The sequence below is a fragment of the Schistocerca gregaria genome, chromosome 3 (assembly GCF_023897955.1).
Source record: "Schistocerca gregaria isolate iqSchGreg1 chromosome 3, iqSchGreg1.2, whole genome shotgun sequence".
In the NCBI taxonomy this organism is placed as follows: domain Eukaryota; kingdom Metazoa; phylum Arthropoda; class Insecta; order Orthoptera; family Acrididae; genus Schistocerca; species Schistocerca gregaria.
This window is the reverse complement of record NC_064922.1, coordinates 359,594,850-359,608,079: the sequence shown is the minus strand read 5'-3', so window position 1 is coordinate 359,608,079 and position 13,230 is coordinate 359,594,850. Positions and strand designations below refer to the sequence as shown.

General features: G+C 43.7%; 1 protein-coding gene across 7 annotated transcripts in view; it reads left to right on the top strand.

The window, feature by feature from the left end:
- Window positions 1–13,230, top strand: part of LOC126354052 (anoctamin-7-like) — a 725,127-nt gene that overhangs the window by 410,078 nt on the left and 301,819 nt on the right. The window contains exon 1 of one of the 7 annotated variants that reach the window (XM_050003409.1): window positions 8,254–8,337. The exons of the other annotated variants lie outside the window; for them this stretch is intronic. Within the exon in view, the coding sequence (XP_049859366.1) occupies window positions 8,292–8,337 (46 nt within the window). The 5' untranslated portion in view covers window positions 8,254–8,291. Of the gene's footprint in view, window positions 1–8,253; window positions 8,338–13,230 lie in introns of those variants that run through there. 7 annotated transcript variants of the gene reach the window in all.

The following is a 13,230-nucleotide window of genomic DNA, read 5'->3' as shown; positions in this document are numbered from 1 at the left end:
AGATAGTGAGTGGAGCTGTGTATGCTAGAAAATATAGCGCCAAGTGGAGAAAGGAGGACATTTACGATATATTCTGGTGTCTGAATTCAGTAGAGAGGTGACAGCAGCGGAGACACCCATAAACATTTGTGCCGTGTATGAAGATAATGTCATTGGATAGACCGTGGCAAGAAAATGGTTTCCTCGTTTTAAGAGGATCGTTTTGACATTAGTGACTCCACCACGTTCAGGAAGACCTTCGTGGTTTGATGAAGATCGTTTAAAGGCATTAATGCACAATGATCCATGTCAGTCCACACGAGAACTGGCAAATGTGATTGTGATCAAACCACCATCTTGCAACAGTTGAATGCGGTGGGAAAGGTTCAGAAATCGTGTGTGTGGGACCCTCATGCTCTAAGCTAAATCACAAAAATCAGCAAGTCGCCATATGAGCATCTCTGCTTGCTCACGATCGATTGGTTCGTGAACAACACCGATCATTCCCGTCCAGAGCCGTTACGGGTGACGAGAAGTGGTGGTTTTGCGCTAACATAAGGAAAACAAAGGAATGATTCAGCTCAAACAAACCATGAACTTCCCTTTCAAACACCTGCGTTCATCCACAGAAGAATAGGCTATGCATCTGGTGGAACAGCGACGGTGTGGTGTACTACGAATTGCTTCCTCGTGTTATAACCATCACTGTTGACACTTATTGTCAACAACTGAGACGTCTTGCAGGCGCAAACCAAGAACAACGACCGGAGCGACTGCGTGTAGCCGGCATGTGTGACCGAGCGGTTCTAGGCGCTTCAGTCTGCAACCGCGCGATCGCTACGGTAGCAGGTTCGAATCCTGCCTCGGGCATGGATGTGTGTGATGTCCTTAGGTTACTTAGGTGTAAGTAGTTATAGGGGACTGTTGATCTTACATCTTAAGTCCCATAGTGCTCAGAGCCATTTGACTGGGTGTAGTGATGCTACTCCACTGTAACGACAGCCAGCCATTTGACTGGGTGTAGTGATGCTACTCCACTGTAACGACAGCCAGCGTTCTGCCAGACTGGTAAAAATCACTGTAGAGGAGTTGGAGTGCGAAGTCGTGCCGCACCCCCCTTATTCACCTGCTCTTGCGCTCTCGGTTCTTCACCTTTTACGCTCGTGTCGGAGTACGGCCCGAGCCAGCGAGGCTTGCGGATCGCTGCTCGGTCGAAGAGAGCTCGTGAAGAAATTCTGTGCTGTGGCCCCGGCGAAACGCAAATTGTCGGACGTTGTTTTAACAACTGTCGAGCTCTCCGCGCCGCTGCATGGGGAGACAAGCAGTGCAGAAAAAACTGTCACCACGGTCTTGCAGCTCACTGAGTCTGCCGACCACGGACCACGCCAAGAAGATTCGAGGAATTGTAGCCTGTTCCCCCTTTGTACGTCAAGTGCAGATGCGGGCGGACAGAGCTGTTAGACTTGATGACGAGCTGCAGAAAGGATGAGGTAGTCTACGAGCCTGTGGATTCAGATTCTATGATCGAACATGGCCGACCTCACGGCGATCAAGAGCGTTGTGGCCGCCATATTGCCGAAGCGCCACTGGAGCGAGTGAAGACCACTGCTGCAAGAACTGTGAAGACGACCCAGGCTGCCTTGGTATAGTGACTAGACAGCAGTTTGAGAACGGCTGTTGCGCGCAGGGTTCGATAATACGGATTTACGGCTGTATAAACGAACCAACAAGAAGAGAATGCCGCTATTTGCCGTCGCAGTGTAAACGACCTACGTTGTTAATTAAGTCAACTCACTGAGGAAGTTGCTGGGCTTCCCCGTGACGGCAGAACCTTCGCGTCAGTGCTTGAAGTGCCAGGGCGAGGAGCCAACGCAGTAGCTGCATTATGTGCTCAGCTGAGCATGACAGTTGCAGCTGCAGCTGTGACCGTGGCTGAGAAGTTCCGCCGACCTGTGTTCGGTGCGGCGGGCCACACGTCGCCGGCTGGCTTGGCTGTCCGGCTTCTTCAAACCACAGCCGGGCCGAACCAACAACACCTAGACTACAGGCCTGCGCGCATACTTGTGACGTCACATACTGATGGCCGGGTCTGTATCGGAACGCTCCTGTTAAGCACTCTACAGCTATACGAACTTTACGAGCTTTAGAGCTGAGACCGCATAGGGACATCAGTCCTTTCTTCTACGTGGCCTTGTAATGAAAGTATGGAAATTTATATCATTGCGTAAAGTAACTCAACAAAACTGCCCTATGTTATTTCAAGATGTAGAATTATTTTGACGATTTGCCTGAAATACGCGTTTCTAGGCTTGAATACAAACTATAATTTTAGATTCTGTCTTTTACCTCAGGAGCTATGTTTTCTTGCAGAAAAAATCGGCAATCTGCAACAACAAGCAGACGTTTCCGGTTTTAAAAAAAGCAGCCGGAGCTGCTAAAGAATGTAAGAATTTGTTTCCCCCTGTTATTTTCGTAAATTTTCCTATACACTTCAAAATTTGCTGACCTCACACGAAACTCACATCATTCGACGAAATGGAACACCTCCTGACATAATGTTTAATAAATAAAAAAAATATTTTATTTCCCTGTTTCTCCAGAGCTTTAGAACCTTAAACATGAAAAGATTGTTTCTCGTATATCCTTGACTGAAATTCGTGTCACAGAGTGCTGTTAATTTAATCACAATGCACCTACCTCAAAATTATACTTTCTATACTGCTTAATCTGTCGAACACTGAACTCATTAAAGCAATTTTCTAAAGTTGTTTACTCAAATTGAAGTTTTTTCCGAATAGCTGCATAAGTAAAACTGAACAAAATCATTCCGTAGCTCTTACAAATAAAAGTACTGGAAACTCAATAATCTGGTAGGAATTATAAGGCATACTAAACATTTTCGAGCCACACTAATTAATATAGCTATTCTGTTTGACAATAGCTGCAAATATGAGACAATTCACAGACAGCTTCGTATTAACCTCGCAGCAATGGTCCAGAATTGAGAAACAAATTATACTGGTATATGATACATAACTGTTTTTAAAAACAATGTGGTACAATGGAAATAAATAGCACGCTACAAATTTTTGTCATTTACTTATCATTGAATGATGCGTAGACACAAATTCATGTCTGTGAATAGTTGCAATCCAGCGATTTCTCATCTTCACACATTTGGGAAATCGAAATATGTGCACTTTCATGCGATTTTGGAATTTATAATTTCTCTGGCATAAAGGAACGCAACAAACGTATCCCATACTTCGAAGAACTGTAGGCGAACACTGTATGAAATATATATCAGTTTCACGTGGCACACACTTTGAACACTACATACACGCCAACAGGACGGCCGACTAAAGATAATATAGCCAAGAGTTTGTGACGTCACGTGCCAATAAGGCCGCTGTGCGTAGGCCTTGTATCTAGAGGGCTTTAGCCGAACGCGGCGTGTCGGCCGCACCGACGCAGCGGAGGATAAGACGAAAACGGCGACGACGGGCTTAGACCAAGACCAGCCCAGTACAGCAGAGGGACACCACGGTGACAAGCTCTCCCCGCCAAAAGCGGGGACGACCGCTCAAAGGAGGATGGTCGGAACGCAGCTCCTGCCCGAAAAGAGCAGCGGCGGCGAACTTCGCGCCGTGGTGGAGCAGGCGGCAGCGGCCCTTAAAGCCGTGATGGCGGCAGGCAGGGCCGTCTGCGCAGCCGCCCTGCCTGTGGAGGAGGGGACCTTCAAGCACCTGCGTGCAGTCCTCGCCCAAGGCCACGATCGGCAGCAACAGCAACTTCATTCTTCTCTGAACTTGAAACCGTTACCCTTCGTTCGCTTTTAGTCCACTATCTACCTCCTTGAAGCAACCGAATTAGTGGGTAGTCCTACCCATAGTTACGGATAACATCACGGTCCCACATCCCGTGAAGTCCTCTATTAGTAACTAACAAATACGTTGGTGGCAGTCGATCTTTTGAGACGGTTACCTAATTAGTGTGGACGTGGAGGGGCTCTACCCTTAAAAATCTTTTGCGCTTTCTATAGAACAATCTCCAAGAAACTTCCTTTCTGAATGAAAATGTGCTCCACACGTGGCTCGACGAGTTCTTCACCTCAAAACCACCCGATTTCTACAACTGCGGAATCAAAAAGTTACCCCAACATTGTAAATAGTGAAGGAGAATATATTATTAGCGACTAATATGTCTCTCTTATGCGTATCTGCTGTGCTTATAAAGCTTCTGGGAAAACGCGACGTAATGCACCGACCTAATACACTGATGGAAAAAAAATCGAAATGCCAAGGAGGAGATGTGCGACGGTGATTGATAGGCGTGTTTCTACAACAGTCGTACACTACTGGCCATTAAAAATGCTACACCAAGAAGAAATGCAGATGATAAACGGGTTTTCATTGGTCAAATATATAAACTGACATTTGATTACATTTTCACGCAATATGGGTGGGTGCATAGATCTTGAGAAATCAGTACCCAGAACAACCACCACTGGCCGTAATAACGGCCTTGATACGCCTGGGCACTGAGCCAAACAGAGCTTGGATGGCGTGTACAGGTACAGCTGCCCATGCAGCTTCAACACGATACGACAGTTAATCAAGAGTAGTGACTGGCGTAGTGTGACGAGCCAGTTGTTCGGCCACCATAGACCAGACGTTTTCAATTGGTGAGAGATCCGGAGAATGTGCTGGCCAGGGCAGCAGTCGAACATTTTATGTATCCAGAAAGGCCCATACAGGACCTGCAACATGCGGTCGTGCATTATCCTGCTGAAATGTAGGGCTTCGTAGGGATCGAATGAAGGGTTGAACCACGGGTCGTAACACATCTGAAATGTAACGTCCACTGTTCAAAGTGCCGTCAATGCGAACAAGAGGTGACCGAGACGTGTAACCAATGGCACTCCATACCATCAGGCCGGGTGATACGCCAGTATGGCGATGGCGAATACACGATTCCAAAGTGCGTTCACCGCGACGTCGCCAAACACGGATGCGACCATCATGATTCTATCAACAGAACCTGGATTCATCCGAAAAAATGACGTTTTGCCATTCGTGCAGCCAAGTTCGTCGTTGGGTACACCATCGCAGGCGCTCCTGTTTGTGATGCTGCGTCAAGGGTAACCACAGCCATGGTCTCCGAGCTGATAGTCCATGCTGCTACAAATGTCGTCCAACTGTTCGTGCAGATGGTTGTTGTCTTGCAAACGTCCCTATCTGTTGACTCAGGGATCGAGATGTGGCTGCACGATCCGTTACAGCCATGCGGATAAGATGCCAGTCATGTCGACTGCTAGTGATAAGAGGCCGTTGGGACCCAGCACGGCTTTCCGTATTACCCCCCAGAGCCTACGAGTTTCATATTCTACTAACAGTCATTGGATCTCGACCAGCGCGAGCATCAGTGTCGCGATACGATGAACCGCAATCGCGATAGGCTACAATCCGACCTTTATCAAAGTCGGAAACGTGATGGTACGTATTTCTCCTCCTTACACGAGGCATCACAACAACGTTTCACCAGGCAACGCCGGTTAAATGCTGTTTTTGTATGAGAAATCGATTGGAAACTTTCCTTATGTCAGCACGTTGTAGGTGTATCCACCGGCGCCAACCTTGTGTGAATGGTCTGAAAAGCTAATCATTTGCTTAGCCCAGCATCGTCTTCCTCTCGGTTAAATTTTGCGTCTGCAGCACATCATCTTCGTGGTGTAGCAATTTTAATAACCAGTAGTGTATAAGAGTGGTGTTAGCAGCGCCAGTATGAAGGTGTAACCAGGTTTGCTTTGAATACTCGCCGTAATGGTCGTGAGCGTTAGTCACGTTTGAAATTGAACTTGATGAGTTTACGTTATTCGAGGATGTCTTGAACGCGACAAAGGCGTTTTTATCAGCACTTCACGAGTTTGAGCAAAGTGGAGTAATAGGGCTACGAGGAGCTGAAAGTTGCTTTTTTGTCACTGCAAAAAGGCTTGACAGGAATGTAGCCACTGAACATGACTGTTGGCAGCGGTGCTCCCAGGAACGTGCGGCGGCAAGAAGACTGGGCTCCGGGGCACGTGACACTACTGAGAGGAACGTCCATCGTGCTCGACATACCGCCTTGGTGCGTCGTACTGTATCAGCAGCAACTAGCACTACAGTGACACATCGAACTGTTATAAATCTGACATTGCAAGGTTTGCAAAAGAGCTTCTGTAAAGTTTGGAAGGTAGGAGACGAGGTACTGGTAGAATTAAAGCTGTGAGGACAAGTCGTGAGTCGTACTTGGCTGGATCAGTTGATAGAGCAAATTGCCTGCGAAAGGCAAAGGTCCCGAGTTCTAGTCTCAGTCCGGCACACAGTTTTAATCTACCAGGAAGTTCCATATCAGCTCACACTCCGCTGCAGAGTGAAAATCTCATTCTGTTATAAATCTGTTACTTCAAGAACAGCTCGAGCCAGATGCCTAGCAGCGTGCATTCTATTGACCCCAAACCACCACCATTTGCGGCTTACGTGGTGTCAAGCAATAGATCATTGGAGGGTAGAGTGGACGTCTGTGTTTTCTGATTACAGTTGGTCCTGCCGCGGTGCCACTGACGGCCCTTACGCGGTTAGGAAGTGGCCAGTTGAGGGCTTGTGACCAACCTGTCTGCGTGCTAGACACCCAGGACCTAAACCTGCAGTCGTGGTCTGGGATGCGATTGCGTATGACCACTCTCGTGGTTATCACATGCAGCCAATTTGAACGTTAATCTGATGACTGGACCTGTTGTGTTGTCATTCATGAACATCATTCCATGATACGTTTTCCAGCAGGATAACGCACCTCCATATAACGCTGCTGTAATCCAAGACGCTCTACAGTGTGTCGACATGTTGCCTTGGCCTGCCCGATGACTAGATCAGTGTCCAATCGAGCACATACGGGACATCATCGGTCGACAACTCCTGCGTCATCCACAAACAGCAGTAGCTGTCCCTGTACTCGCAGACCAAGTGCAACACGCATGGAACTCCATCCCGCAAACTAACATCTGGCGCGTGTACAACACAATTCATGCACGTTTGCATACTTGCATTCAAATTTCTAGCAGTTACACCGGTTATTAATATACCAGCATTTCGTGTTTGCTTATCTCGCGCTTACATTAACCTATGATCTTGCAGTGATAATCACTTAAGTATGTTACCTGCACAAGTGTGTTCCCGAAATTTCATTACTCTACGTTTATTTTTAATTGGTGTTGCAATATAATTGGAAACAATGCTTAGCCAAAGACTTCCTTGCAAGATTTGTACATCAAAGGCCGTTAACTGTTCAGTGCTTGGCATTGTTATCCATTTTGTCGACTGGTAAAAATAATTCGATTTGTTCAAAAATGGCTCCGAGCACTGTGGGACTTAACTTCTGAGGTCATCAGTCCCCTAGAACGTAGAACTTCTTAAATCTAACTAACCTAAGGACATGACACACATCCATGCCCGAGGCAGGATCGAGCCTGCGACCGTAGCGGTCGCGTGGTTCCAGACTGAAGCGCCTAGAACCGCTCGGCCACTCCGGCCTGCAATTCTATTCGTGAATAAAAACATTTGTTCTGGTATGTTCTGGTAGAAATATGGGAAGAATTTTATATGACCTGAATGGTCAAACACGTGGAGTACACACTCTTGATTTTCTATATAAAATTTATCTTGACGGCACACTTTATTATTATGATCAGTTTTTATTACTCAAGCAGTTATATTTAAAAGACATACAAAAGATTGTTCGTACAAATATATGTTGTATAAAAATGAGAGAGAACACACAATTAAAATATCGCTACAGTGAGTAACTGGACACATGCAGTACAGTTAACTGTTGTGTGTCCGATAATGTTACTGTTTAAAATAGCACATCTGCTGCAGGGCTCAAAGGTGTGCACAGTTACGTGATTAGATTACCGTATAAAAACAAAAATAACCAAAATACTCTAAAGAAACAATGTTGGCATTTAAACTGATGGTAGCAACAGAATTCCACACTTGATACTAAAATCTGGAGAGTGGAAAGGTGCACATCAGTAACCACTAAGTAAGTTAATAAATAAAATGCAAGGCACAAAAGGAAAGAGAGGAAAAGGATGAGTTCATTGCAAATCATTAAAATAAGCAATAATTTAACAAATAGAGAGCAAAGTGCAAAAGAACGGAGAGGAACCGTTGCAGCACCGTCGCGTTCTTCGCAGCCAGCAGGTGTCGCTGTCTTCGGGCGGGATGTAAGCTGTCTGCAGACACTGATGTGTTGTCGAGAAGAGCAGGTCGGCTATGCGGATGAGGTGGTCTCGCTGTCTCCTTGGCTTCAGGCGAAGCAGTAAGCGTCACACGCATTCTTGTTTCTGCGCGTTAATGTACCACATTTCAGCACGATGCTCCTGAAAAATGAAAATACTCATCTTGATTAAGATGGCACTTTTCGTTTGAAATCTTGTCGTGGTCTCCAGAAAATGTTGTGTATCTCCCCACATACTCTCCCCACCTTGCAGTATTATCACGCGTAGACTTCTGTACTACCCTCACTTAAATTGCTAACATTCCTTTCCTAATCTTGTTTAATTTTTTTTATACGAGAAATTTAGTCATGTAACTCCGCACAAATTTGTGACCTTTAATAGAATTTTTTTTCTCTATCTTATATATTAGCACCATAGAGCACACGTATTTTGACTCAGTACGTGTTTGTGCTACCTGTGACGAGTTACAAACTGTAACGATGTTTTAATGGTATGTTATGTTATTTGCTTTCATTTTTACATAGTAGATATTGTAGTAGGTAGAAGTTTCTGCGAACAATGTTCTTTTATGCTTTAGATCTGTAGATGACTGCTTTAGCAATCAAAAACAGTCATTTTATAAATGTGTGATAAAGACAAGTTTCACATGCGGAAAGAATTACTGAGCAAGCAGCACAATTTTTTAACATTACTGCTGTACATTACATACAAATGTTTGACAGGAAGCTTACCTGTTGAAGTTAGTTACAGAAATGATTAAGGAAAGGCAAATACAATAGGAAACAGGGAAAAAGAGATCCTGAGATGTGAAGTTGTAATACAGGGAAGGCGTATTAATCATTCAGAAAATATTTTTGTATGGATCTCTTGTTTGTAGGAACTGGGAATGCCATTTTGGATTTGCGAATTATACAGAATTCGTCAGAAGTTTCACAATGACTAAGAACGCAGTCTCTTTCAATCGTCTTCTTGTTACAAAACCATACCTAAGTAAATGAATAACACATAGACTATAATAATTGAATCATTAAAGTTGAGTATAAATCGTATTTCCCTTATCTAGCGGATTGAGCGATTACTCACGTCAGGCTTTTCCTTTATGCCTGCCTTAAGAATTTTTAGAGTGATTAAGATTCGAGTGGGTGCAGACTGGTGCGAAGTTTTAATCCAGAATGCTTCTTCGTTATACCTTCTACAAGCGTTTCAGGAACACGAAAGGGACATATGTTTTCCTCCGGATGTCCAACTGTACATTCTAAAACATGTAGCTAGATACTGCGAATAACATGCAGGATGCGGTGAATTTAGGAAGTAACACAATAATCCCTATTTTCAGCAGATCACCTTCTGCTCTCGTAAGGTTCCCGTCCGACAGACGCGTCACCATTGAGTTTTTCCAGTCTCTAGGCGCAATGCTGTAATTTTTACGCTTTCATTATACTAATTTCATTGACACCAGAGTGGATTTAAACTCCACGACTGACCATTAAGTTTTAAGATTTCCGTGGTTTCCCATAATTATCCGCTTACCGGGGAGGTTTCTTTGAAATTGCCTACAAATTTCGTCTGCTATAAAATGCGAACTTGTTTGTCTCTAATGATTTTATCACTGGATGCCACACATTAGTGTTCTCGCTTTATTTCAAGATTCAAGAGAACCACTTGTCATGGTGAATCATCCGTTCCGTTCACGAAAGTAGCGTTCTTAGCTAGTGTGCTGCTATGTTAATAATTTTTCTGGCAGGAGCAGTTCGATAAAATACTGTAACAAGCTTTACCAAATTAGTTCCACATTAAGCCTCAGTTCAGAGAAATTGCGTTGAATATTTCGTCAGCACATACTAGTACAAGAAAATGAAAATAACCATCCGTTACTGCGTAGGATCCAGATTTGCAGACGTAATGTCAATCGCATTGGCTGTACTGAAGTTGTGTAGGTAAACTTAAAAATGTTTTGAGAGGGCTACAGAGAGACTATGATATTTTATGCCGCATAAGAATTTGGCAGTTCCATTTTCCTCTCTGAGAATTTAAGAAGGAAACGCTTACGCGCCTTCGTATTGCAGCACACACTTCATTGCAGTACACAAGGCAGATTTCCTTTCTGGCAACCAAGAGTGTTTGTGCAGTGGCTAATAGACTTGGACGACGGTGATTGGATTCCCGATCCACCCCTCTAAACTTGTTTGCATGAGAGGATTATTTTGATGGTTCATCTATTTCCAGTCAAAACCTGTGCTCCGCGTCTAATGACCGCATGGTGAACAGGACGTTAAGCTACAACATTCCTTCTTTCCTCGTTGTAGGAAAGGTACTTTGCAGGGAAAAGTAGAGGAAAACACCTTACAAGGGGAAGCCACGACGTTCCGATCATATTTACTTCAGACTTGATACTTTTAATAGACCGTTAGGACTACATGATGCACAAGTGGTAACGCATACTACATTTCGACAAAAAACATGAGAAATTTTACATATCAATGACGCAGCGGTGCGTTGTGATCCTGAGCAAGAGGTTGTTGGCAGTAAGGTGGTTATGGATTCAACTTCCACAGTCGGTGACTCACTGGATCGAATTCCGCTCATCTTTCTTTTAATACTAGTCGTGTAGTTCCGCACATACATTTGGAAGGTAATATGAAAAGACACTTGTATCTGCATGAACTTTTATTAAATATCGAACTTTATTTCACTGTTAACTGATTTTTATTATTACGACATACATTATGCGACTTTTATTTCTACAGGCACGTTAAAAACCTTATCAAGCGTCTTCAGACTTGTTCGTACTTGATTGACAACAAACGAGAAATTGTTATTCGTGAAGATACTGTTAAAATACATTCAATAGTACATTGCCAATTTTCGGCATAGACATTAACGAAAACGTTGTTAGGCATGGTTTGCATCCGAAATTTCGGAAGGAAGAGAAATTTTGCAAAACGTCAGCGAGCTCTGTTTTTCATTAGAAACTCTGGAGGTATGTGTGCATGTCAGGAAAATTGCATTCATTCGATGTAGAAGACGCCATTTTTGTCTTCCGTGTCTGTACGAGAAATACCATCCTGCAGCTTGTAATGTCGAAAACACATCCGACTATTAATCGTACGTTACACTCACATTCTGGCATATTCTGAGCGATTCAGAAATCTCTAACGCTGAAGTAAAGCTTAAGCAAAATCTGTCGCAGAAGCGAATTTTCACAGAACTCTAATACAGAAGCTGTGCTCACAAAATGACGTGTGTCCTTTTATATTTTCTAATTGTCAGCGAGTGGAACAAAAACTGCTGAGGCAATGTTAGAAAGACCTGCACAAGTGTCTGTGGAATCTACCTAGATCGGCAGCCGAAGATACAGAAATCGAGAAAAAGTGATTGGAAATTAAATAGAACTTTTCCTTTTTCCAATCCGTTGTCCATCTGAACAACAGTCCCACCATGATATTGAACAAACTTTGTCTTTATACTCCATTTTAAATCAGATTAATGTAGAGGGTGTTTAAAAATTGCGCGATTTCACAGGACTTTACCTGAATATAAAAACTTGAGAAATAATAACTTTGCGCATTGAACGACAACAAAAATTTATAAAAAACCAATTCAAGCATTTATTTGCTACATGCATGTACGTACATCCTAGGGAAACTTTCTACTTTGTTTTTACATTAATCTTTCGTAAATATTCAATGTGCTCTCAGCAGATACACGACAAATATCCAGACAATATTCGTATTCGCCCCTACTTCTAAGAGCAAAAATGGTTCAAATGGCTCTGAGCACTATGGGACTTAACTTCTGAGGTCAACGGTCCCTTAGAACTTAGAACTACTTAAACCTAACTAACCTAAGAGCATCACACGCATCCATGCCCGAGGCAGGATTCGATCCTGCGACCGTAGCGGTCGCGCGGTTCCAGACTGTAGCGCCTAGAACCGCTCGGCCACCCCGGCCGGCTTCTAAGAGCATGTTTGGCTTTAACGCATCAGGTGATGTTGCTGTGTCAAGGCGCAGTGCATCCAAAATTGATGAAAGTGGAGGCACGTAGATTCTTTCACGAGCACCACGAAAACAAAATATTACACTGCGATTGGGCGACCTAGTCATCCAATGATGCAATGCGTGGGCCATACGCCCCTCCGCTGCATTAGGGACAGTACGTTAGTCTGACGAAGATTACGCTCCACTGTTGTAACTGAAATACACCTGCTAAAACGGAGAATACAAACACATTTCGTCGGTTTATCGCCATCTCGACTCTACGCGCATTCTGTAATTAACAAGCGGACGAGTTAACTGGCTGCACTGCAGAGAACGCTCACATGAGTAAATCAGAAGTAAATACTTCGGCGTAGCGATGCAGCTTAAGTCACTCATTAAAGTCTTCCACTCCACACTGTATACCAATTAGGTTTCTTTCGGAGTACGCTGATATAATAGCCACCTACTTAGCTATTACACACAACCGCACTCTCGACTATAGATCCCTACCTAAAAAACTCAAAGTTGCACAGTTAAAGCTAATACACAAGAACGGAAATAAAATTAATCCGCTGAACTATAGACCATCACTGACATCAGATTGCTTTATGATTCTGTACATACATTGTTTGCCCAATACTTCCAATAAAATGATCTATTGACACATACCGTTCTTGTGAAAATATCGTTCTTGTGAAACTCGTGTATCTTTTATTAACACAAAGTAACGAGTGCTTTCTGCAGGGAATTTCAAATTTACTCCGTATTTTATTTCCAGAAGGCTATTGACACTGTTCCTCATAAGTGACGCTTAAAAAGATTGGTGCCTATGAAGCGCTGTCGCATTTGTGCGACTGGGTTTGTGATTTACAGTCAAGAAGGTCACAATTAACAAAAGATCGTCGAATGAAACAGCTGTGATATCTGCCATTTCTCAAGTACTGCTGTTCCTAATCTATGTAAACGATTTACGAGACAGTCTGAGCAGACCCCTT